General features: G+C 37.9%; 1 protein-coding gene and 1 pseudogene across 3 annotated transcripts in view; both read right to left on the bottom strand.

The window, feature by feature from the left end:
* Nucleotides 1–27,253, bottom strand: part of CDKL5 (cyclin dependent kinase like 5) — a 174,528-nt gene that overhangs the window by 34,798 nt on the left and 112,477 nt on the right. For all 3 annotated transcript variants that reach the window (XR_009006726.1, XM_057538775.1, XM_057538776.1), the window contains 6 exons: nucleotides 26,702–26,838; nucleotides 15,483–15,603; nucleotides 13,525–13,584; nucleotides 11,099–11,189; nucleotides 7,187–7,376; nucleotides 1,723–1,803 (listed from right to left, as the gene is read on the bottom strand). Coding sequence is in view for 2 of the 3 variants with exons in the window: in XM_057538775.1 (XP_057394758.1) it covers nucleotides 1,723–1,803; nucleotides 7,187–7,376; nucleotides 11,099–11,189; nucleotides 13,525–13,584; nucleotides 15,483–15,603; nucleotides 26,702–26,838 (680 nt within the window). In the remaining variant the exon portion in view is untranslated. The remainder of the gene's footprint in view (nucleotides 1–1,722; nucleotides 1,804–7,186; nucleotides 7,377–11,098; nucleotides 11,190–13,524; nucleotides 13,585–15,482; nucleotides 15,604–26,701; nucleotides 26,839–27,253) is intronic.
* LOC130706489 (dynein light chain roadblock-type 1-like) lies at nucleotides 20,429–21,056 on the bottom strand (annotated as a pseudogene).

Genomic DNA, 27,253 nt, shown 5'->3' with positions numbered 1-27,253 from the left:
GGCGCAGTGGTTGAGAATCTGCCTGCTAATGCAGGGGACACGGGTTCGAGCCCTGGTCTGGGAAGATCCCACATGCCGCGGAGCAACTAGGCCCGTGAGCCACAACTACTGAGCCTGTGCGTCTGGAGCCTGTGCTCCGCAACAGGAGAGGCCGTGATAGTGAGAGGCCCACGCACCACGATGAAGAGTGGCCCCCACTCGCCTCAACTAGAGAAAGCCCTCGCACAGAAACGAAGACCCAACACAGCCAAAAATAAATAAATATAAAAAAAAAATACTCATGCTTGGGTCCCATCCCAAGCTTTGGAGTTAAAAAAAAAAAAGAATCCGCCTGCCAATGCAGGGAACACGGGTTCAGGCCCTGGTCCGGGAAGATCCCACATGCCGCGGAGCAACTAAGCCCGTGTGCCACAACTACTGAGCCTGCACCCTAGAGCCTGCCAGCCACAACTACTGAGCCTGCATGCCACAACTACTGAAGCCCGTGTGCCTAGAGCCCGTGCTCCGCAACAAGAGAAGCCACCGCAATGAGAAGCCCATGCATCGCAACAAAGAGTAGCCCCCGCTCGCCGCAACTAGAGAAAGCCTGCGCACAGCAACGAAGACCCAACACAGCCATAAACAAATAAATATTTTTTTAAAAAGGAAAATTTATTAAAAAAAAAAAACAGAAAAACTGTGGCACTCAGTAGTCCAGAGCATGAAGACCTTCTGGACAGGGGCACCAGCATGAGGAGGAACACTCAGGCATGGTAGTAGCAGTGATCTTGCGGTTGTCAAATGAAGAGCCAGAGGGAGAGAAATCAAGTTAGAAAAAGAGCAGAATTAGGTTCGCTGATAAAATAATCTTATGGGAGGCCTTGAATATGCAAAAAATATTAGAATCTCTTTTCTTTCAACATTCTTTTTTTTTTTAATTAATTAATTAATTTATTTATTTATTTTTGGCTGTGCTGGGTCTTCGATTCGTGCGAGGGCTTTCTCTAGTTGCGGCAAGTGGGGGCCACTCTTCATCGCGGTGCGGGGACCGCTCTTCATCGCGGTGCGCGGGCCTTTCACTATCGCGGCCCCTCCCGTTGCGGGGCACAGGCTCCAGACGCGCAGGCTCAGCAGCTGTGGCTCACGGGCCCAGCTGCTCCGTGGCATGTGGGATCTTCCCAGACCAGGGCTCGAACCCGTGTCTCCTGCATTAGCAGGCAGATTCTCAACCACTGCGCCACCAGGGAAGCCCTCAACATTCATTTTAAGATTTGTTTTAAAACCTTATGCCTGAGCAGCTCGAGTGCTGGATAAATTTTTAAATGATTTATTTCTCATTATTTATATTTAGATTGTTACTATTCTGTCCATTTTAGGAATCTAATTTAGGTATCTCATGGTCCTGTCTAGACGGAATGTTACAATACCAGATACTTCTGCAATTTTAAATAAACTGCAAGGGGATATATGTATATGTATAACTGATTCACTTTGTTATAAAGCAGAAACTAACCCACCATTGTAAAGCAATTATACTCCAATAAAGATGTTAAAAATAATAATAATAATAAAATAAATAAATAAATTGCATGCCTCTTCAGATGACACAGTCCCCCATTATTCACCACTATACACCTATTAACAAAACATTTAATTCATAAAAGCAGGCTATGGTCATATATAGACACAAGAGAAATCACAAACCAAAAGACATTTTGTACAGATAACATCAACTTGTCCCACCTTCATTAAGTCAAGTAAAACGCTATTTAAAATTCCAAGGTATCTTCTCTCCAATGACTGAGGATGGTTAACAGCTGGAAACTGTAACAACAACATGACAGAAGTATTAGCACGTGGGTAAGGGTATGTGTGTGCATGTGCTTTGAGTGTTGGAGAAGGTAGCAGATGAGCAGAAGCTACTGCCCTAGTGCCAAAGTTAAATTTATTTCACATGTATACTACTTTTGGTGTCTATGTATTTGAGGTAGGGATTAATAGGATTGGGTGTTAAATGACAGGAAAACTCACAAGTGAAAGATGATACTTAAATCTAGTCGGACAATACTGAAGCATGTAAAACAAAACAAAATATAAAAATTTGAAACTATTCAGTTTATACAGTCTTGTCTACTTATACAAATAATTTGGTTATAATAGAGTTCATATAGAATTTGTCTGCTTATACAGACAATTCTTACACCCTTTTCACAACAACATATCATTTACTCCTGAAAATTAGAGAAGTAAAAAAAGAGAAAAAGGCCAGTACGTGAAAGGCTACAGAAGTACAAATAATGAATTCAGACACACGTTCTATTATTGCTTTTAATATACTCTTTGAATGACCTGTTTTCAATTCCTTCCTTTATGTAAGTTGGAACAGAAGGCAAACAGGCTCCTAAATTAACAAATGCATTTTTAAATAAAATGAGGGGAAAGGGTCAAGTTTATTCAGATGCTCTGTCCTTCCCTCTGCCAACTCACATTTCACAGTATCTAAGTGGATGGTAAAGCATTAGAGTCCAATGCCATGTACTCCCTCCCAATGGGAGGGCTACTTTGCTTTTAATATGTATTTCCTTTATACCAACATAAGAGCATTTCAAAGCCTGAAATCTCTAAACATGCTAAATAAGTGGACGAGAGAAGTAGTTATGTAGAAAAATTCAAACAAGGTATTAAGACGTCATCCCCACACAGTGCTAGGTATGGCAGGAGATGCAGAATATGGGTAAGACCAAAACCTTGCATGTAAGCAACCCTCAGTCTGATTGTGAAAGCAATCAGTACGAAACTGTGTGGCCATAAATTCTAGTTGAAGCTAAGAGAAAGGAGAGGCCAAGGTGGTTTGCAGCTGTAGAAGAAAGAATCATACATAGATAATATCTGAACTAGCTTTTGAAAGATAAGAAAAAATGTGAGGATAGAGAAAAGTAGGACAGCACCTTCTAGATAGAGGACGTAGAGGGAATAACATGAATTTAACACAGACACACAGGCAATAACCTAAAACTGGTTTCTGAGGGAAGTAATGCTCTACGAGACATTTTAACAATTGTTATTCTTCTTATTTCAGAGATGAAGAAGGTGACGATCAGAAAATTCAAATAAATGGTTCAAGGCAGGTTACATGATTAAAAAGCAGAACTTGTATTTGCACCCAGGTCTGTGATCCAAACCCACATTTTTTCTAAACATGGGCGCCTTTCCTAAAGGAGGTACAGAGGTTCCTCTGGATGTTACTGGAGCATTAAACATCAGCCCAAAGAGAGAGACACCTGTCATGCTGTGATAAAAGACTCTATACCAGTAGATTTTAATTAATATCTTGCTTATGAGGTCTATCTTATGCTACCAAATACCCCCTCTTTTTTTTCCAGAAGTAACATTTCATCAATAAGAAAATTAATGCCCAAGGTCAAAAGGTATTAGAAATATGATTTTTAAATGACCACACAAACTCCTAACTTTAATAAATTAATTTATGTTTTTTGGAAAGAAAGACACCATTCTCATATTAGGTAATTCAACAAATAACCAAAACTCAAGCATAGAAGTTTAAAGTATATCTCAATCAGTAGTTTGTTTTTTCCTTCCTTTCTTTCTTGATCACTTGGCCAATACGATACAATGAGAGTGCCTCTTTACTGAGCACTTACTATGTGTCAGGCACTGGTCTGGGCATTTTACATATATTATAACGTTTAATCTTCACAACAACCCCATCAGGTGGTACTTCTGTTATCACCATTTTACACATGAAGAAAAAGAGGCACAAGGAACTTGCCGTAGGTCATTCAAGTAGTAAATATGGAGTCAGGCTTTGAACCTCAGCAGCCTAACTTCAAAGTCTAGGCCCTATATTATGGGATGGCAATTGTTATTTTTTTCAAAATAATACATACTGTTAGAGCAACATCTTGTTGATTTTCCAATCTCTACACAACTGAATCAAAATACAAATCACACTGGACTGGTTACTGGTAAGTCCATGTTTCAAGGCAGTTGCAGTTCACACACCCTGTACGCTTAGCTGAGAAAGTCTCAGACATTCTCAAGTAAATGATAAAGGAAGACTTTTCCCTCAAAAGATGTGGTTAAACCTCCAAAAAGGTTAAACTAATTTAGTTAAAACACCACAAACACTTTCAGACTAAAATGTAAAAACATTACGGTTTATAAAAATCAAAGTGTCAGGGAAGCAGCAATTTCTCCAAAGGATATTTACAAGCAGCACTGTCATGTACTGTGTAGCATTTTACCGATAATACTATTTAGTGAGGAGGTCTGTAAACAAACAGGACCATAGAGAAAGGAGTGAAAGATCTCCTTTGTTTGGCCTATCTAATCCAAATGCTACTCATTCTTCAATATCCATTTCAAACTGCAAATCCTCTATAAATCATTCCTAGTGAATCTAGCCAACTTTCTAGAATGTTTAACATTCTCAAGGTCTCAACTATATTTAGATGTATTAGAAAACAGTACAATGTAGTAAAGAATGTAGTACTTTATTATATACCACGCTTTATTATAAATTGTATTGTTTTCTAATTATTTCATGCACAAAAGTCTTAATTCTTCAGCTAGTTTACAAGTTATTAAAGGCAGGTACCATGGCAGATCTGTTTACACTCTCTTCAGAGAATCCAGCTTAGAGCCTCTTTAACCAGGCAAAGAATAAGGCAGCCAGAAGACCAAGCTTGATGCTCCAGGTCAAATATTCAATCATTTAATACTATTCAACCTAGTAAGAGCAACTCTAGGTGTGTTGTGAATATAACGGTGGCCATGATAGCTCATTTCTTTAAAGAATTCATTAGTCCAGTGAGGATACATTTTTCAAAAAGCTTTTTTAAAAAAAAAATTTTTATTACAATTTAAAAAAAATTGAAGTATAGTTAATTTACAGTGTTGTGTCAAACAGCTATTTAAAGGAGACTGCCATGTGTGCTACAAGAGCTATGACCAGAGTGCTTCAGGAGCACAGAAGGGGGAGGCACCCATTCCCCCTGGAGAAGTCTAGAAGGACTTCATGGAAGGACACTTGACCTGAGTCTGGGGGGAGGGAGGATGGAGAGCTTTCCAGGAAGTGGGGTAAGTATTGGGAGAATTATAGAAATGAAAACATAGCACTGCAGAAACAAGGAAATGGTGACAAGTTCAATGTGGCTGCAGAGCAGGGGGCAGGGGGTTGGAAAAGGTGGGAGACAAGGCTGGAGGGCTAGGAGCAAGGGGTTTTTAATGTTATCCTAAGGAGTTTAAATTTAATAAGCAATCTTGTAGAGGTTTTCAGCACAAAGACGACAGAATTAAATGGGCAGTTTGCAGGAAGATCATTCTAAAAGCAATGTGAAGACTGTAGTGAAGAGAGAAACTTGGAGAAATCAGTTTGGGAGTGGTTGTTCAGGTAAAAGGTGGTAAGAGTGAAAGAAGCATTAGAGATGGAGAGAAGGGAAACATAATTGAGCTTGACTGCTGATAATGCAGATTGGTTCAAGAGAGCATTCAAATATTCATCGAGTCCCTACTACATGTGCTGGGCTAAGCTAGATGCTGGAAATACAGCAATAAAACAGATGATTTCTAACATTAATAATTAAAAAATAAACAAAATAATTACATACTGTGGTAAGTGCTATGATGGAAAAAGAAGGGTGCTATGGGAGAGACCAAGAAGGAGGTGGGGGAAGTATGTTGGGGGGTCAGAGACAGGGGGCATTCTTGGAGCTGAGATTTATAAAATGAGAAGGGGCCACGCAAGGGAAGTGCCTTCCTGGGAAAAGGAGTCACAAGTCCCAATTTCATGAAGCTGGAACACCTGGGAATGTTTATGGACGTTAAAGAAAAAGAAAGGTAAGTGTGATGAAAGTCTGGAATGGAAAGGGGTATGAGCTGAAGTCAGGGAGCTAGAAGGGCCCAGAAAAGGCAAGGTCTGATGGGAAGGAGTTTGGATGCATTCTCAGTGAGACAGGAATTCATTAGTTATGACTCGCTTTATTTCTGACTAGAATAGATTTTCCTTTCTTCTGGACTGAGGGCAAGTCCTACTTATTATCATAGTTTCAGCATCTAGTAGGACAAATGCTCAATAACTGTTGAACTATTTGCACCCTAATTAATGGTCATAATTTGGCTATTTTTCAGCTTACACAAGCAAAAATAAAAGGAGAAAAAAAGAAACTTGCCTGAGGTAACTCAGAAAGATTTGGAAGAGAGAGAAAGCAGGAAGGGGATGGAAGAGAAATGTTTGCATTTCTGTTCCTTTCTTTCTTCCACACTCATTGAGCCTAGCAGGAGGGATACTGTGCTGGGCATTCATGTGTGAGGAGGGGTACTCTTCAAAGTGAAATAAACTGAGGCCAGAAAGTCAAAGGAAAAAAACGAAGTGCTTTGCAAATGTCAAGAAAACATGGTTTGAGAATTATGCATTTAAGAGAAAGAAAAGAAGTGGTGGTGAGCTTATTTTATAGTTCCCACAAGGGCCACCAACTGGCATGTTGGCCCAAACAGGGTAGTTGAAAACTAAAAAAGTTGCTTTGGGGGTGGATGGAACAGAGAAGCAGCTTGTAACTGGCCACTCCAGTAAGATGCCTCCTGCGACTTGGCTGTCCCTCATTTGGGGAAAGTTTATACTTTAAGACTCTTTTTAGCATATTTTCTGAAATCAAGTTTTGCACAAAGTTAGCAAGTCTAGAAAAGGCTGCCCAAGACAATACACTAGTTTGAAAAGAAGAATTGATGTTTCACTAAACAGGAAATACCCACTAGAACAGCACCTTTAAATATGCAGAATGTGAGTATTCATCATCTTCCTCAAATCACTACAAATATGTTTGCTCAAATAAGCAATAGCCATTTATGCATTTTTCTATCTTTTGGGGATGCTTAATATTTTGCATAAAGAAACATTCTGAGATAACCAAAGTTTAGAATAATGCATACACTAAAAAAGATTTTGAAAAATTGGAACTTACAAATTAGGAAAATATTAGCAGCTCCCACTTTCGAATTTAGACTTTTTAAAATTCACAAATACTATGTAAAATTCAAAAATAAAATATTATAATGGGGATTATAAACACTGTAATGGGAAAGGCAATAGTATTCGATGGATAGCTTAGCATTCCACTGTGCAATGAACAATGATTTAAATACTAGTGTACGTACTGATTCCATTTGGGGTTTTAGCAAAGCCTCTTACCCGGAGCCCGTGGAAGCGAGGATTACTGTAGAAGAGCTTCATTTGCTCAGGTGGAAGTGGTCCTAGCACCTTCTGAATAGTAAAAAGTTGGTCAATTTCGCTTTCTCCAGGAAATAAAGGCTGTCCATCACTAAGCTCCCCAAGAATACAGCCCACTGACCACATATCTACAGACTTGCCATAGGGAGCTCTGAAAAGCAAAGGGAGAGATTATCTTGGCAACTGAAGAAATAAGTTTTAATAATTTCCAAATTATTTTGAACAGATTCATGATTTAAAGCATATTTGGGTATTTAAGGAATTAAACAATACCACATGGACAAAAGTGAGGCTGAAAAAAAGGAACTACGGATATCAAAGTAAAACTTCAGAACACAAGTGAATAAATCTATGCTAATAAAGCCATCAGTTTAATAAAAATTAGTTAGTATACACTGATTTGAAATCTATTCACATCCAGATATATTCTGAATATGAATAGATTAATAAACCCTAAATACAGCACACATGTCTGATGAGTTACCACTCACTTGGAGAATGAAATGCTCCCAAGAAATGTATTTTCTAGGTAATTATCCTTTAGCTCTCTAAATGTCAACAAGTTATACAGATCCATTTTTTGAGTTCAGCCTATTAAAATGTACCACTGACTTATGTGTCTTCTTAAACAACAAACACTTAATATTATTTAACCTCTGATTGCACAGAGTCAAAACAGCTAAGATTGTGCTAAACGCTATTGGATTATTTACTTCAATCTATTTATACCCTTTGTTTACGGGGCTTTATGACAGGCATTTCCCTCAAAGCATTTTTTCCACTTCTTTAGGGATTTATAGCTATCTTCCAAGGTCTGAGTTTACCAGAGGGCTTTTGGAGTACTACTGTTGCTAATCAGCTATACATGAAAATTTACGTATCCCCAAAAAAGCTTTACATGTATACCGCAATATCTATAGCCTTAAGTCAAATTACGTAAGGCAGATTAAGAAATCATATTTTTTAGTTTCAAACATAAATTATCTAAGTTTTAAGAAGGGAAAGCCAAAATAAAATATCTGAAAAAAAAAGGAATTAAAATTCTAGAATGCCATAGTGCTATAGTAGTAATATAAAACTTTTAACAAATACTCTAAAGCACTTTTAACATAATACAGAATATGTTTCTAGGATAATAAATCATTGTAACAATAAGTCAATATTTTATTTATCTCATTTCCTCTCATAAAAACCCAAGAACCATACTAGGAAACTTCATTTAGATTTTTTTGGTAGCTTGCTGGGAAGGGAAGGATACTGATCTTTCTTTCATACAAGTATGAGAAAGACAAAACTTGTGCTAGATGGAGAAAACTATGGAAAATCTTTACATACCCACCATAAGCTATTTTTCTTCTGTCAACTAATTTGAATAATTTATGCAGCTGTAACTACTTTGAATGTCAAGGACAAAGTCTTGAAAATGTACAAAAATCTGTAAATTCTTCATGTTAACCAAATATCAACTGATTTCAATGGGATTTTTATACAAATAATATGGTTCTTCAACCAGTACTTGACAATCATTTAATTAGTAATATTCAATTTGGCTCAAATTAGTTGGAGTCCCCATCTACTTTTGGTAGCTCCCATATAGCTCTAAACCTAACTCAGTTTATGAGCTATAAACATAGCTCAGTTTCCCAGGAGGTATTATTAGGCAGCAAATACTCTCTGAAGTTTCATAATAAGGCTGTCCTCAGAATGAACTCCTCAGGGACATCTTATAGACAAAACCGTATTATAATGAGTCCCTCTACCATACTTGAATCCTCAGATGGGGTTCTAAGAATGATTTACTTCGTACTCATTTCTTCTTTGGCAAATCCTGTCCAGAAATTTCAAACTCCCAATCCCTCCCAAAAGAATGGACAGATGAATGGACTACACATTAGAGTGAGTCCAGACAGAGGTACACAGAAGAAACATAGACAACACAAAAGAAAATCAATCCTAAATCCAAGTTGAAAAATGCACACAGAAATTCTAAAATCTATCCACACAAGGAGGGATAATAAAGTGACTAGCCACCATTTATTTCACAGGATGAAGCACAAGCTTTTGATTTCAAAAAAAATGGTAAAGCTTTCAATAACTGACACCAATAATTCTTATAGGCTCTAGGTCAGCAATGAAACAAGAATTAACACCAAATGGTTGGTAGACACTGGGAAATCAATTGTTAACTTCAAAATAAACCCTCAATGAGAACCTGCTGCATAGTACAGGGAACTCCACTTCACTGTACAGTAGAAACTAACACAACATTGTAAAACAATTATACCCCAATAAAAAAATTTTTTTAAATAATAAAAAAAATAAAGAAAATCAATTGACCACAAGTGTAAAAAAAATAAAAATAAACCCCCAGTGGGGGGGTGGTAGTGGTGGTGGTGGTGGGATGAACTGGGAGATTGGGATTGACATATATACCCTAATATGTATAAAATAGATAACTAATAAGAACCTGCTGTGTAAAAAATAAATAAAATAAAATAAACCCTCAGTGAGTAGCTTAAACATATAGTCATCATGATCTTCAGAAGAAATACAGAAATTTATATTTCTATTATATAAAAAGTACCTTTATTTATTAAAAATTTTTTAAATTGAAGTATAGTTTACAATGTTGTAAAAAATATCTTTTAAAAATTAAATTTCTCATGTCCCCTAGGTACATGTATGGCACACTAAAGAAAAGAGATGAAACCTATAATAATTTGTGCACTGGTCATCATTACCACCATATCTAATTTTATTTGTAGAGTGTGCCTTCTACCTCAATTCTTTGATGGTCCCAAAGAAGGAAATACGATCTAGGAAAAATAAGAAAATAATACAACTACGATAGGTAGAGAATTATTAGTGAAACTGTGTGATGGAGATCAAGACTACAGGTCCTTTCTTAGGTTCTAAAGTTAAAACATATTAAGAGGAAGAAGTATCTTATCAGAAAATGCTTTTCTGGTGTTGACAGGTGAATGAAATACCACTGAAAGTGGAAGGGTGGCACAAAGTGGATGGATATGGCAGTGTTGCTGAGAAAATCATCAATGTACTAGTTTGGAAAGCCATTTATCATCAAACAGGATTTACAATGTTCGGAAGGAAAATAGCAGTTGGTTCAATATTTACAGGAAAGTGGCTAGGCATAAGAGATACTTCATAAGTATCTGCTGAATGAATGAATGAATACAGGAACAAACAGATAAGCCGGAATGTCAAACTCTGTGGATATCCACATTCTTAATGTGGAAGATTATTAACAAAGATGGCAGCAATAATTCCCCCCCCATTTCCATACACCTGCCACTTTGTAATGTGACTCTGCCACTCCTCCCATCAAGAGGCGAAGTTTATTCCTCCATCCCTTGAATCAGGGCTTAGACAAGTAACGTGCTTTGGCCAGTGAGGCAAAAGTCATGCAAAGAGGCTTGAAAACCACCTTTGCTTTTGGGCTTGCCCTCTGCTCAGGGAATTCTTCTGCTATTATATGAAGAAACTTGGACTAACCCACTGGAGGATGAGTCCCCATGGAACAGAGATAGTTTGTCCCAGCTGAGGCCCTAAACCAACCAGCCTCCAGATGACCTGCTGACTGTAGCTACATGAGCAACTCCAGTTGAGACCAGCAGAAGAATCATCCAGTTGAACTCAAATAGCTGACTCCCCCAACCCGATGGCACCCAGAATTGTGAGCAAATAAAATGGTGCTTGCTTTATGTCATTAAGTTTTTAGGTGGTTTGCTATACTGCAATAGGTAACTGGCATTTAATTAACTCAAGTTCTTATCTTCCACAGATAATCCCAAAGTTAACAATAGAGGATCAGCAAATATGTAGATGTCATTCTATTCTGGGAAGGTAACTCACCCAAGTAAGAGTTCTGGGGACCGATACCACCTGGTGGCCACATATTCTGTATAATTAGCATTATTGCCTTCTGATAGATTCCGAGCAAAACCTGAAAGATAGCAAAGCCCAAAGGTGTAATTTTGAAAAAGAATTAATTTCATGTTGACAAAATATTTCAGTGCTATTAATACCTTAAAGGAACATCAAAAGAATATAATGATTGTTATTGAATGGGCTGTTTATTAACAGTGTCCTTGTCATTTAAAAAAGTTAGTCCAGGGCTTCCCTGGTGGCGCAGTGGTTAAGAATCTGCCTGCCAGTGTAGGGGACACGGGTTTGAGCCCTGGTCTGGGAAGATCCCACATGCCGCGGAGCAGCTAAGCCCGTGAGCCACAATTACTGAGCCTGCGCGTCTGGAGCCTGTGCTCCGCAACGGGAGAGGCCGCGATAGTGAGAGGCCCGCGCACCGCGACGAAGAGTGGCCCCTGCTCACCACAGCTGGAGAAAGCCCTTGCACAGAAACGAAGACCCAACACAGCCAAAAATAAATAAATTAAAAAAAAAAAAAAAAGTTAGTCCATTGTTCATTCGTCAATAAAAATATACAATGTATTCACTACAAAGCCAGTCTCTCCTCTCTGATAAAGCAATCTGTTTTCAAAGTCATTGCATGCTTTTATAAGCATTCAGAGCTTTTCCAATAAGTGTAAATCTTAGAAACAAAATGAAGGCTCCACAAGAGCCAGAAGTCAAAGCTAAATTAGCATGTTGCAGATAGTCATTAATTCTGCTATGTGGGACCTTAGATAGTATTTGTATATCTATTGGTGCTGATCAGCTCCAGCCATTATGTAAACAACTAACGAACGGTAGGGTTTGGCAATGATGGAAACAAAGCAGGCTAAAATGATTTTTATCTCCTAATGTGACTGAGAAGCATATTAGGGATATCTTAATTACCTTACAGACTCTATTGCTACCCGCCCCCCCAAGTAACAACCCTTTCAAGAGGTTTTGGGGCCACAAAATAAACTGGCAGGTAGGTTAATTACCCATCTAACTCACCAAAAGCAATATAGGTTCACTGTAAATAGTTACAGAGAACCAGAATATTAAAATTAAAGGTAAAAGTTAAGGTGTATGTCAGTTTCAATAAATAGAAAATAGTGTTTCTTAAAGTGGAACAGTAAAAAACTAAAAATAACCACAGCAAAGACAAACCCCCTAACTTCAGTTAATCAACACTTCTTTATAAGACATATTTGGAAGAAATATTCATATTTTTTAGTGGGATTCTTCAAGCCAGACAAAGCACCTACACACTCTGGGAGGGAAAACAATCAGGAGGTTCTTGGTGGGGATGTGCAGGGCACAGAATGCCACATGTGGAGCCGTCATGTGGAACTTCCTGACCGTTTAAAGCTGTCTTTTCTTTAAGAAATGATGCTACTAAGGATACTTTTTTCCAATTATTAACCATTCTATATGCATCTTTTTTATTTATAACTTGCTTGACAAATTTCAGCTCCTAAGTACTTGTTAAGATGTTTAGGTACAGCAGGACTCTTCTTTGCAGTATTTTTTTTTAATTAATTTATTTTTATTTTTTTGGCTGCATCGGGTCTTAGTTGCAGCACGCAGGCTCTTCGTTGCAGCACGCAGGCTCTTTGTTGCGGCGCGTGGGCTCCTCTCTAGTTGTGGCGTGTATGTTTTCTCTTCTCTAGTTGTGGCGTGCGGGCTCCAGAGTGTGTGGGCTCTGTAGTTTGCGGCACGCGGGCTCTCTATTTGAGGCACGTGAGTGCAGTAGCTGTGGTGCGTGGGCTTAGTTGCCCCATGGCATGTGGCATCTTAGTTCCCTGACCAGGAATCGAACCTGCATCCCCTGCATTGGAAGGATTCTTAACCACTGGACCACCAGGGAAGTCCCCCATTGAACATTTAAAGGGAATAAATGGAATCATTCTAAAAATGTCTTTTAACCTTACAGATATATAACTATTGCATATATACAATACGTATGTATTTACATAGTTATATTTTCAGTGTTTATTATTATGCCTGAAACAATTTCTATCAATATTTAAAATATTAAAAATTTTTTTATCCTACTCAAGCCAGAAGGCCATAGTGGTATTTTATGGAAAATTCTTTCTCTGAGGTCATTAAGTACTGGGCTTATGAATATATGCACATGCATGTATTTGCTTTGAATTCTCATTAAACAAATACTGCACGATGAATTTTTTAAAATAGTAGACAAAACTATGCAAAGAGAGAGTAGAACTCTTCCCAAAATCCTTTTTTTAATATACAACCCAATAGAATGTTCATTTGCTAATTTAAGTCAAAAGATAAAAAATACTTTTAATACACCTGTAAAAGCTACCTAAGTGTTATATTAAATTAATTCTGTACTTACAGGGCTCAATTTCTTTTTAACTTACCAAAGTCACACAGTTTCAAAACATCATTGTGGCTGATTAAGAGATTTTCTGGTTTTATATCTGGAGTATCAAGATTAAAAAACAATTATTAAAAAATGTTCCATGTACTGCTGACTGACACTGTTAGAGCACTGTAATGGCACCTAATTAGAAATATCCAGAGTAATATGAATAGAAAACTGTGGCAGTGAAAAGCAGAGTAACACATTTTATGCTGGTACACAAAAGTTCCAATTAATTTCTTTTTGAAAAACATGCAGACCACCATTTCAAAAATATTTTTCCCCTTAAATCTTAAAGGCATTAATTGGATCTCTGAAAGGAATTCAAGAATGATTAAATCTAGGCTACCACATTTTAAGGAACTATTTTTACTTTATAAAATACTAATAATACAAATTTTTGGAGATAGACTATAAAATGTTTACACCCAGAAGATACTTTAAAAACACATATGAGAGTAAGTAGGTAGCATTATATTTACTGGAGAAAAAAATACAAATAAGATACATTGTTCGTTATGATTTTCTGTATAATTTCTATATTTATATATCTCTTTAGGTTTTCTATGATGTGGTTCACAATCATAAATGTCTAGTGCTGAAGCTATGATGGATGAGTCAAGATAAGATTTCTCATTTTTTCCATGATGGATCTTTTGAAGATGTGGTGGGAGTTAAGGAGTAGAAATACATAGAAAATGCAGTTTAATTCCCTCCCTTTGGAGGCATCTCACAATTCTATTTTTAGAGTACCCATCATCTATATTATATGGTAGAAGTGAAAATGGAGAAAGGGAAGAGGTAGGAGTGAGATCTGTAGATTTCAGAATCACGGTTTTTGAATTAATTCACAACCATTAATTCACTATACACTTAACCAAATCACAGTATCACTATGGAAATGCAGCTAAATCGGTTTCTTAATAGCCTCAAACTGTAGTAGAGACTGTTATTAGAATCATTACCCTAGACACTAGATGTCCAGGTGACCAAGACATCTCTCCATGCTGCCAACAACCTTCATAATGTAACTGCTATGAAAGTCAAATGCAAGAGAAATACGAACTGTCTCTTTCCAGAAATAATAGGAGTTGACATTCTTCACATGACCTTTAAGCTATTCTTAAAGTGAGGCTATTTTTAAAGTGATATCCTTGTGTGCCTGTTTAGATAAATTAAAATGTAGTATTCATTTGTCTGATAATTCAAAGATAAGAAGTGGATACTGCAACATTTTCTGACAAACATCTTTTAGCTTCATTATTGTATCAATTTGTGTCCCTTGAATGCAAGAGATTACCAGGAAAAGATAAATGGTATAGATTAAAGATCTTGCTGAGCAGGTAATTTCCCTTTTACTGCTATAAACCACCCACTTCATGGCAATAAAGGACAAAATAGAACAGTTTATGGAAGTATAATCATGGCCTTTATGCAAGGTTGATCATGCCTACAACCTGCAAACAATGGGCACTTTTCATGAACAGGTAGGGAAAATCAGGAGGTAAAGGTACATACTAGAGATCTTGGTCTAAGAGGAAATGAGAAGTGACTGTCAATGGGGGCCAGTGACTTAGCACCACCTCTAAAGCCTGATTCTGGCTTGTTTCACATTACCTGGTCTACCTGCAGGACCAAAAGGCAATGGAGAGGGTAGTTCCCCCCCACAAGTAAGCTTCAAAGTTTGCATTTGTTGAGTTCATTTTATCACTAGGTGCTTCTGCTGTTGAAAGCGGATCTGGTTTTACAAACACAGAGATCTCACCATAATATCCAAATAAATGTGCAGTCCATCCTTTTGGTGGTACAAAAGGAGACTTGGAGCCCAAACAATGTTTCATATCCTATACTTTCAAAATGTATTTAATTTAAATGGAATGTCAGTGCCTGTGTGAAATATTTTGTTAACTTTATTTGATATTTTAATATTTTCCATTTCAAAAATTCCATACTTACCTCGATGAACAATATCATTCTTATGGCACCAGTGAATAGCTTTGATTAGCTGATAGATATAACTTTTTACTTTTTCAGGTGGAACTCCATTTGGCATTTCTTCCAGCAATTCAAGCATATTCTAAAAATTAAATAGAGAGCCATTGATCTCCAAAATTAGGTGGCACATAAATCATGTATTAACAATTTAAAAAAGCACCTTGGACGATAATTCATCTAATACACAGCATGCATATTTTTAAAATTGTTTTGCTTTCCATCTACAAGCTTTCTCGTGAAGCAGCATATTGTATTAAATCAAGGTTCTCTTTTAAGAGAAATTCCATTTTTACTACTCCCCAATGCTATCTCAAATAATAACCCTGTGCACTTTTCACTCTCCCTAAAACCTATCAGGCATCATTTTAGCCTAATTTCGAGGGAAAAACAACATAAAGTAGAGAAAAGACACTGTAATGTATAGAAGAGAGGGGAAACAGTTATTTTAACATAGTGCACTGTGCATCTCCAATAGAACTTTGAAATAAAATCAAGCCTTGAAATATTTCTGAGAGACCTGGAAAATATTCTTAAATGATCCCTAAGGTTAGCAGTGATCAATATAATCAGAACAAATATTTAAACAGGCTACAAAATACTGTTGAAATAAAAATTCACAGACTCCAAACAAACCGATATTCAAAAATCTTAGTCTGGAGTCAGAGACCATTCTAAAACTCATGCACATTTTTTAAGTAGAAATTCCACTTAACCAATTTCTGCTGAATTTCCAGATTAACTAAATATTCTCCATTCCCTCTGTAAAGCATAAGACTAAGGTCTACAGCATGATTAGAGCTTATTGTTTGTAGATGACCATCTAGGACAGCAGTTCTCAAAGTGTGATCTGTGGATCTCGGAGGAGGGGGGGTCTCAGAGGACCCATGAAATCAAAACTATAGTCATGACAGCACTCAGTTATTTGCCTTTTTCACTGTGTTGGTATTTACACTGATGGCACAAAGCAATGATGGGTAAACTGGTGGCACCTTAGCATGAATCAAGGCATTGGATTTTTCAATGCCACAACGTTACAGTTAAAAAAAAAAAAAAAAAAGAAAAAGGCCAATTTTAGTAAAGGATGTCTTTGATGAAGCAGTAAAAATTATTACTTTTATTAAATTTCAGTTCTTGAGTACATGTCTTTTTAGGAATCTACATGATAAAATGAGGAATATGCATAAAGCACTTCTGCTGCATATCAAAATATGATAGCTGTCATGGGGAAAAGCACTTGGGTAACAGAGTTATAAACTGAACTAGTCATTTTTCTTCAGGTACACCATTTTTACTTGAAAGAATGACTGATACACAGGCATTTATGTTAACATGTAATGGGTCTATTATTATTTTTAAATGAATTAATAAATATTTTTATATTGCTCAGTTTTGACTTCTAATATGATAAATATTAATAGATAAAACTCACATAAATACAAAGCTCTTAGGGTTCCCAATAATGTTAAGACTGTAAATAGAGTCCTAAGACCAAAAAGTTGCTGCTCTACTACAACTTTACAATGTGGTTCCCACCAGTCAAGTTGTATTCATATAAACAATCAGTTGTTTATAATACTCCCATATGTATTTATAACAGATGCACTTGTTATTTTAATATAATTCAATATCATATAAACCAATGAAATAATGTTTTTAAAAAAGAGGTTTGCTGTTTACAAGAAAATGAAGTTTAATACTTTGAAAAGACGTAATACAGGAATGCTACCACTCATAATGCTATCTAATCGATTGTGAGTGCAACAACTATAAAACACTGGCAAGGGACGGTGGTGTGGTACGGATTCTTCACTGAAACTACTTTGCAATGTTTTTTTGTTTTTTAACATCTTTATTGGACTATAATTGCTTTCCAATGTTGTGTTAGTTTCTGCTGTAATAACAAAGTGAATCAGCTATACGTATACATATATCCCCATATCTCCTCCCTCTTGCGCCTCCCTCCCACCCTCCCTATCCCACCCCTCTAGGTGGTCACAAAGCACCGAGCTGATCTCCCTGTGCTATGCGGCTGCTTCCCACTAGCTATGTATTTTTAAGTTGGTAGTGTATATATGTCCATGCCACTCTCTCACTTCGTCCCAGCTTACCCTTCCCCCTCCCCGTGTCCTCAAGTCCATTCTCTACGTCTGTGTCTTTATTCGTGTCCTGCCCCTTGGTTCATCAGAACCTTTTTTTTCTTTTTTTTAGATTCCATATATATGTGTTAGCATACGGTATTTGTTTTTCTCTTTCTGACTTACTTCACTCTGTATGACAGACTCTAGGTCCATCCACCTCACTACAGATAACTCAATTTCGTTTCTCTTTATGGCTGAGTAATATTCCATTGTATATATGTTACCACATCTTCTTTATCCCTTCATCTGTCGATGGACACTTAGGCTGCTTCCATGTCCCGGCTATTGTAAATAGTGCTGCAATGAACATTGTGGTCCATGACTCTTTGAATTATGGTTTTCTCAGGGTATATGCCCAGTAGTGGGATTGCTGGGTTGTATGGTAGTTCTATTTTTAGTTTTTTAAGGAACCTCCATACTGTTCTCCATAGTGGCTGCCTCAATTTACATTCCCACCAACAGTACAAGAGGGTTCCGTTTTCTCCACACCCTCTCCAGCACTTATTCTTTGTAGATTTTTTGATGATGGCCATTCTGACCGGTGTGAGGTGATACCTCATTGTAGTTTTGATTTGCATTTCTCTAATGATTAGTGATGTTGAGCAGCTTTTCATGTGTTTGTTGGCAATCTGTATATCTTCTTCAGAGAAATGTCTATTTAGGTCTTCTGCCCATTTTTGGATTGGGTTGTTTGTTTTTTTGATATTGAGCTGCATGAGCTGCTTGTATATTTTGGAGATTAATCCTTTGTCAGTTGCTTCGTTTGCAACTATTTTCTCCCATTCTGAGGGTTGTCTTTTCATCTTGTTTATGGTTTCCTTTGCTGTGCAAAAGCTTTTAAGTTTCATTAGCTCCCATTTGTTTATTTGTGTTTTTATTTCCATTTCTCTAGGAGCTGGGTCAAAAAGGACCTTGCTGTGATTTACGTCATAGAGTGTTCTGCCAATGTTTTCCTCTAAGAGTTCTATAGTGGCTGGCCTTACATTTAGGTCTTTAATCCATTTTGAGTTTATTTTTGTGGATGGCGTTAGGGAGTGTTCTAGTTTCATTCTTCTACATGTAGCTGTCCAGTTTTCCCAGCACCACTTATTGAAGAAGCTGTCTTTTCTCCACTGTATATTCTTGCCTCCTTTATCAAAGATAAGGTAACCATATGTGCGTGGGTTTATCTCTGGCTTTCTATCCTGTTTCATTGATCTATATTTCTGTTTTTGTGCCAGTACCATACTGTCTTGATTACTGTAGCTTTTTTTTTTCTTAATTAATTAATTAATTTATTTTTGGCGTGTTGGGTCTTCGTTTCTGTGCGAGGGCTTTCTCCAGTTGCGGCGAGCGGGGGCCACTCGTCATCGGGGTGCGCGGGCCTCTCACTGTTACGGCCTCTCCCATTGCGGAGCACAGGCTCCAGACGCACAGGCTCAGTATTTGTGGCTCATGGGCTTAGTTGCTCCGTGGCATGTGGGATCTTCCCAGACCAGGGCTCGAACCCGTGTCCCCTGCATTGGCAGGCAGATTCCTAACCACTGTACCACCAGGGAAGCCCTACTGTAGCTTTATAGTATAGTCTTTTCTTTCTCAAGATTGCTTTGTCTATTCGGGGTCTTTTGTGTTTCTATAAAAATTGTGAAATTTTTTGTTCCAGTTCTGTGAAAAGTGCCATTGGTAGTTTGATAGGGATTGCATTGGGTAGTATAGTCATTTTCACAATGTTGATTCTTACAATCCAAGAACATGGTATATCTCTCCATCTGTTGGATGGAGAGATCTCCAGATGTTTGTATCATCTTTAATTTCTTTCATCAGTGTCTTATAGTTTTCTGCATACAGGTCTTCTGTCTCTTTAGGTAGGTTTGTTCCTGGGTATTTTATTCTTTTTGTTGCAATGGTAAATGGGAGTGTTTCCTTAATTTCTCTTTCAGATTTTTCAACATTAGTGTATAGGAATGCAAGAGATTTCTATGCATTCATTTTGTATCCTGCTACTTTACCAAATTCATTGATTAATTCTAGTAGTTTTCTGGTAGCATCTTTAGGATTCTCTGTGTATAGTATCATGTCATCTGCAGTGACAGTTTTACTTCTTCTTTTCCGATTTGGATTTCTTTTTCTTCTCTGATTGCTGTGGCTAAAACTTCCAAAACTATGTTGAATAATAGTGGTGAGAGTGGGCAACCTTGTCTTGTTCCTGATCTTAGAGGAAATGGTTTCAGTTTTTCACCATTGAGAACGATGTTGGCTGTGGGTTTGTCATATATGGCCTTTATTATGTTGAGGTAAGTTCCCTCTGTGCCTACTTTCTAGAGAGTTTTTTATCATAAATGAGTGTTGAATTTTGTTGAAAGGTTTTTCTGCATCTAATGAGATTATCATATGGTTTTTACCCTTCAATTTGTTAGTATGGTGTATCACATTGATTGATTTCATATATTGAACAATCCTTGCATTCCTGGGATAAACCCCACTTGATCATGGTGTATGATCCTTTTAATGTGCTGTTGGATTCTGTTTGCTAATATTTTGTTGAGGATTTTTGCATCTATGTTCATCAGTGATATTGGTCTGTAGTTTTCTTTTTTTGTGACATCTTTGTCTGGTTTTGTTATCAGGGTGATGGCGGCCTCGTAGAATGAGTTTGGGAGTGTTCCTCTCTCTGCTATATTTTGGAAGAGTTTCAGAAGGTTAGGTGTTAGCTCTTCTCTCAATGTTTGATAGAATTCGCCTGTGAAGCCATCTGTTCCTGGGCTTTTGTTTGTTGGAAGATTTTTTTTTTTAAGCGTTTTGGTTATTTTTAGTTAAAGAAAAACAGCCTTTTCCAAGGGCAACAAAGTGAACTCAAAGTCAGAAGGAAACAGGGTGTGTGGGCTTCTCACAATCTCTTGCTCCATAAACCTGGATGTGATTTTCCTCCTGGAAAATCAGGTGCGACTGGCCAGCAGAGGGATGACTTTGGTGGGGTAGGTGGAGCTGCAGCCGGATTGGTCTGAGAGGGCTCTAAGGTGACTTCCATATGCCAGTCAGTTGACATGATTAACGCTATTATTCTTGAGGGGCATTAAATTAAGGAATGACGCAGGGAGCCAAGAGAGCGGCTTATTTGGTTGGTTCTCAGTCACAATCAGGAAATAGTCTTTATCTGGTGCAACCATAATTTTATTTTTCTTGGAGCAAATTCGAAGGAAGATGAGGTCATTCTGGGGGTCAATTTCACGCACGGTGCTCCGGGCCTTCTAGATGAAGTTGTGCATGAGGTTGGCGTACTGTGTGGTGTTGGGATTGTCCACGGTGCTCTTGATGGGAATGCCTTCTGTGTTCACCACGATGATTCCCTGCACGCCCTTCTGGCTCTGAATTTGCTTCAGTGTCTCCTCCACCTCTGCCATCTCGGACCGATCTGGTAGCTCCGTGTCACCAGCCCTCAGCTCAGTCCCTGTTGGAAGATTTTTAATCACAGTTTGTGCTTGTGATTGGTCTGTTCATATTTTCTATTTCTTCCTGTTTCAGTCTCGGAAGGTTGTACTTTTCTAAGAAATTGTCCATTTCTCCCAGGTTGTCCATTTTATTGGTATATAGTTGCTTGTAGTAATCTCTCATGATCCTTTGTATTTCTGCAGTGTCAGCTGTTACTTCTCCTTTTTCATTTCTAATTCTGTTGATTTGAGTCTTCTCCCTTTTTTTCTTGATGAGTCCGGCTAATGGTTTATCAACGTTGTTTATCTTCTCAAAGAACCAGCTTTTAGTTTTATTGATCTTTGCGATCGTTTCCTTCATTTCTTTTTCATTTATTTCTGATCTGATCTTTATGATTTCTTTCCTTCTGCTAACACTGGGGTTTTTTTGTTCTTCCTTCTCTGATTGCTTTAGGTATAAGGTTAGGTTGTTTATTTGAGATTTTTCTTGTTTCTTGAGGTAGGCTTGTATTGCTATAAACTTCCCTCTTAGAACTGCTTTTGCTGCATCCCACAGGTTTTGGGTCGTCGTGTTTTCATTGTCATTTGTTTCTAGGTATTTTTTGATCTCCTCTTTGATTTCTTCAGTGATCTCTTGGTTATTTAGTAGCATATTGCTTAGCCTCCATGTGTTTGTATTTTTTACAGTTTTTTTCCTGTAACTGGTATCTAGTCTCATAGCACTGTGGTCGGAAAAGATACTTGATATGATTTTAATTTTCTTAAATTTACCAAGGTTTGATTTGTGACCCAAGATATGATCTATCCTGAAGAATGTTCCATGAGCACTTGAGAAGAATGTGTGTTCTGTTGTTTTTGGATGGAATGTCCTATAAATATCAATTAAGTCCATCTTGTTTAATACTTCATTTAAAGCTTGTGTTTCCTTATTTATTTTCATTTTGGATGATCTGTCCACTGGTGAAAGTGGGGTGTTAAAGTCCCCTACTATGACTGTGTTACTTTCGATTTCCCCTTTTATGGCTGTTAGCATTTGCCTTATGTATTGAGGTGCTCCTATGTTGGGTGCATAAATATTTACAATTGTTATATCTTTTTCTTGGATTGACCCCTTGATCATTATGTAGTGTCCTTCTTTGTCTCTTGTAATAGTCTTTATTTTAAAATCTATTTTGTCTGATATGAGAATTGCTACTCCAGCTTTCTTTAGATTTCCATTTGCATGGAATATCTTTTTCCATCCCCTCACTTTCAGTCTGTATGTGTCCCTAGGTCTGAAGTGGGTCTCTTGTTGACTGCATATATATGGGTCTTGTTTTTGTATCCATTCAGCCAGTCTATGTCTTTTGGTGGGAGCATTTAATCCATTTACACTTAAGGTAATTATCGACATGTATGTTCCTATTACCATTTTCTTAATTGTTTGGGGTTTGTTATTGTAGGTCTTTTCCTTCTCTTGTGTTTCCTGCCTAGAGAAGTTCCTTTAGCATTTGTTGTAAAGCTGGTTTGGTGGTGCTGAATTCTCTCAGCTTTTGCTTGTCTGTAGAGGTTTTAATTTCTCTCTCGAATCTGAATGAGATCTTGCTGGGAAGAGTAATCTTGGTTGTAGGTTTTTCCCTTTCATCATTTTAAATATGTCCTGCCCCTCCCTTCTGGCTTGCACAGTCTCCACTGAAAGATCAGCTTTTAACCTTATGGAGATTCCCTTGGATGTTATTTGTTGCTTTTCCCTTGCTGCTTTTAATATTTTTTCTTTGTATTTAATTATTGATAGTTTGATTAATATGTTTTGGCGTGTTTCTCCTTGGATTTATCCTGTATGGGACTCTCTGTGCTTCCTGGACTTGATTAACTATTTCCTTTCCCATATTAGGGAAGTTTTCAACTATAATCTCTTCAAATATTTTCTCAGTCCCTTTCTTTTTCTCTTCTTCTACTGGGACCCCTATAATTCGAATGTTGGTGCGTTTAATGTTGTCCCACAGGTCTCTGAGACTGTCCTCAATTCTTTTCATTCTTTTTTCTTTATTCTGCTGTGAGGTAGTTATTTCCACTATTTTATCTTCCAGGTCACTTATCCGTTCTTCTGCCTCAGTTATTCTGCTATTGATTCCTTCTAGAGAATTTTTAATTTCATTTATTGTGTTGTTCATCATCGTTTGTTTGGTCTTTAGTTTTTCTAGGTCCTTGTTAAACGTTTCTTGTATTTTCTCCATTCTATTTCCCAGATTTTGGATCATCTTTACTATCATTACTCTGAATTCTTTTTCAGGTAGACTGCCTATTTCCTCTTCATTTGTTTGGTCTGGTGGGTTTTTACCTTGCTCCTTCATCTGCCTTCTAATTTTGCTTAACTTACTGTGTTTGGGGTATCCTTCTCACCGTCTGCAGGTTCGTAGTTCCCATTGTTTTTGGTGTCTGCCCCCAGTGGGTAAGGTTGATTCAGTGGGTTGTATAGGCTCCCTGATGGAGGGAACTGGTGCCTATGTTCTGGTGGATGAGGCTGGATCTTGTCTTTCTGGTGGGGCAGGGCCGTGCCTGGTGGTGTGTTTTGGGGTGTCTGTGAACTTATTATGATTTTAGGCAGCCTCTCTGCTAATGGGTGGGGTTGTGTTCCTGTCTTGCTAGTTGTTTGGCATGGGGTGTCCAGCACTGGAGCTTGCTGGTCGTTGAGTGGAGCTGGGTCTTAGTGTTGAGACAGAGATCTCTGGGAGAGCTCTTGCTGATTGATACTATGTGGGGCCAGGAGGTCTCTGGTGGTCCAATGTCCTGAACTCGGCTCTCCCACCTCAGAGCTCAGGCTTGACACCCGGCGGCAGCACCAAGACCCAGTCAGCCACACGGCTATGTGTCAGGTTAGCCCGCTTCAGGGTAGTAGAGGCCTGGGTCAGACCTTGGAAGCTGATGGGGATTGAGGCCGACTCCTGGTCCAGGACAGGGCGAAGGTCCAAAGGAGGTGGGGAGGGCGTGTCCTAGGAAACGGTTGGGTCAATACGTCCAGGCTGGGTGGGGGTGGTGCTGGGGAAAGGGAGGCCCAAGGATCTGGATCCAAGAAACTGGATGATGTTTTCCCAAGATTGCCAGGGCCACGAGTCAGGAATCGTCATGGAGAGAAGCCGAGGACAGTGCCAGGATCACACAGCTGGTAAATAATGGAGTTTGGCTTAAACTCAGGCCAGTCATCTCTGAAGCGCACATTTTTGTACCCTTATCCTATGCTACTCTCAAAGATTCTCAGCTGAAATAGTCCTGCCCCTGCTTCCTCAGCTCTTTCTGCTTTCCTCCATCCCAACATGCACAATAATATATTGCAATAAACTGTTTACTTGCCATTCCTTTGCAATGTTTTTAAGTTTTCACTTCACTTTAAAGAAGCTGACACAGGATATCATTGATACATTATGGGTAGGATGTATGTAAGAACTCCAACCAGAAGATCAATACTCAAAAGGCCTTGACCCTGCCTCTAAAGAGAGTGGAAAGTGAATGTATATTGATATGTTTTAAGTTAAAACAAAATGTTTAAAGTATATATGCATCATTTTTTAGTGATTCTCCACTCAAATTGTCTTTTTTAATTAACAAATGCACAGGAGGTCCCAAATGCACAGGAGGAATAAGAGGGCTTTGTAATAAAGAACATAAATTGTATGTCTCATTTCATATTCAACTCTAAATTCCTGAGTTATAGAGAGGAATGTCCCCCAATATCCATTCTTCCCTTACTAGAGTAATACAATTTGTAAGTGGATGCCTCAGTGTCCAGAATGAAGAGTACATTTTCTTTGGGCCTTGCAGCTAGTGTGGCCACGCAACTAAGTCCTGGCCAATGGGATGTGATAGCTGGAGCTCCATCTTGACCTTGAGGACAAGGGCCACAGTTCAGGGGTGGTAGAGCAGAAAGGCAGAAGCAACCTGGGTCTCCTATGGCTGTGGAGCAGAGTTACCATATCCGCCTACCTTTGTATTTGTACCTGAGAGAGAAACTTCTATTTTGTTTAAGCCACTGTAATCCTGCGTCTCTGTTACAACCCCCTTCCCCTAAGAGTATCTTTCTCCTTGCCCTCTTGAGACTCATTGTCAATCGTTAGGCACCGCCACTGATGGGAGGGTGATGGTCACCTTCCACTGAAAAACCATAAGGCCAGCACAAGAATCCCAGGCTCGCAGGTCAGAGGACTGGAGTTCTGGTAGCAGCTCTGCCACTTACCAGCAGAGATTGGAGACATTACATAGTGTCTGATACACAGAGGTAATTTCTCCATTTGTTCATATGAAATTGTTATTAACCGTGAACAATCACCATGAGTAGAACAGAAATAAAAAAGATAACTGAAATAGATCTGTCAGAATTTTATTATTTGGCAGTGAAAACTGCAAACTGCATGATTATTTTTGACAACTAAAAAGTAAGCATCTGATTTTACAGCAATCCTTTTTTTATAACTTTTTTTAAAATATCAAACTTCAGTTTTATTTTGGTGGGAAATGCCCCTTAGGAAAACACCTAAATTGACACAGGAAAGGAAGCCTTTAAACAGATTTTTGAAAAGAAACATAAAACAGTGTTTTAAAACAACAAAGAGCCTTGTAATATTTTTTCAAGTTTTGCTTGTAATGAAATCACTATATATATATTAATTAGAAAAATAACTTGTAAAGGTTGAATTAATTAAAAAGCCACATTACTGGTCAGCCGTCTTGGCAACACTGCTTTCCATTTCGTGATGATGCTGCTGGTGGTGCTACTCTGTCATTTATGACATAAAAAGCACCTGGGAATTGACTAAAGCAAAGATAAACCTCTCCAGTCTTAATCTTCTTTAGATAATAACAGGAAATCAGCAGGAGCCACCTTTACTCATGAAGGAAACCTGTAAAAGTTCTGTCTGACTCCAGTTTATTCTACTCTTGTTAAGGCACTTAGTTCTTGACAATAACCAACTGTGATAAGTCAGCTGCTGTCCAAGAAATTCATAGGCACACAATATTGTTTACTGTATCGGACATTTGCCCTTAGGTCATATGATTAAAACTGTCACTAAGAGTTAACAATTAAAAAAAAAAATTGAAGCAATTACAGAGACAACTCGAACAATGTGTGCTTTTCTTCTTTTCTCCCATGCTTCTAATTCCTTACTTGTGGTCACATCTACCTCCTCAAGCTTTACCTTATGGCTCCTGGCACATCTTCTTCCCTCAGATAAAGCCACGGCACTGGCAATTCACAACAGGCTGCTTCATGAGCCCGCTCATTAGCCACTGTAGGTCTGATTCAGACACCCATCCTATGCCTGTCATCACTGTCAATTTACGTGCCTCTCCCTCAGAGGCCTTGCTTAGGTTTAATTAAAATAAACCAAGTCTAAAAATTACTTGTTGAAGATAGAGTCTAAGACTTCAGAAGTCAAACCAATACTTTGTTTAAATTTATCTCTCTACAGTTAAATTGTACAAAATCCTTCAATATATTTTCAGGACTTCTAATGATTATCGGTACTACTGTCATTTTTAAAGTCAGATTATGAGCACAATGACAAGTCATACTAGATAATAATACTTTCTTTAATAGTATCAGAAACAGCCCTAAATAAAAGAATGAGGCAAATCTCTATTGCGTCAGTTAGTGACTTACTTTTTCAACATACTCAAACACCAAGTACAATTTCCCCCTCCGACGAAAGGCTTCCTTTAACTCCACAATGTTTTCCTGCTTGAGAGTACGAAGCATTTTAAGCTCTCGTAAAGTCGTTTCCTTGACTTCTTCATTTTCTAGAATGTAAACAATGGTGAATAGAGTAAAATTAAAGCTTTCAAACCACTATTCAAAAAATTCTAAGAACATTGAAAACATACCAATTTCACTTTCCACTTTGAGTACTTCTGCATAAGAAGTCCAAGGATGGAATAGTCAATATCACATTTTCTTGTTGAAAGGATCAAGAATAAGAAACTTAAAGAAGAAAAGGCTTACTTGACCAGCATGAACCTAATTTTCTGCTTGTATTTTCTTATACTGCTTATTGCAAAGTGTTTATGTAAAACAGACTTACAGATACGACATATAAATCCACTGTCATTTTAACTCTAACACTACATACTGAGGAAGAAGGAGTTTAAAAGGGTAAAAAGGAATTAACCACATCAGTGTGCAGAGGAGCCTTTATGCAACATCTGTAGCAGTTGA

This window comes from Balaenoptera acutorostrata, chromosome X (assembly GCF_949987535.1).
Source record: "Balaenoptera acutorostrata chromosome X, mBalAcu1.1, whole genome shotgun sequence".
Taxonomy (NCBI): domain Eukaryota; kingdom Metazoa; phylum Chordata; class Mammalia; order Artiodactyla; family Balaenopteridae; genus Balaenoptera; species Balaenoptera acutorostrata.
Note: the sequence above shows the minus strand (reverse complement) of the source record. Positions and strands in the feature narration are given on the sequence as shown.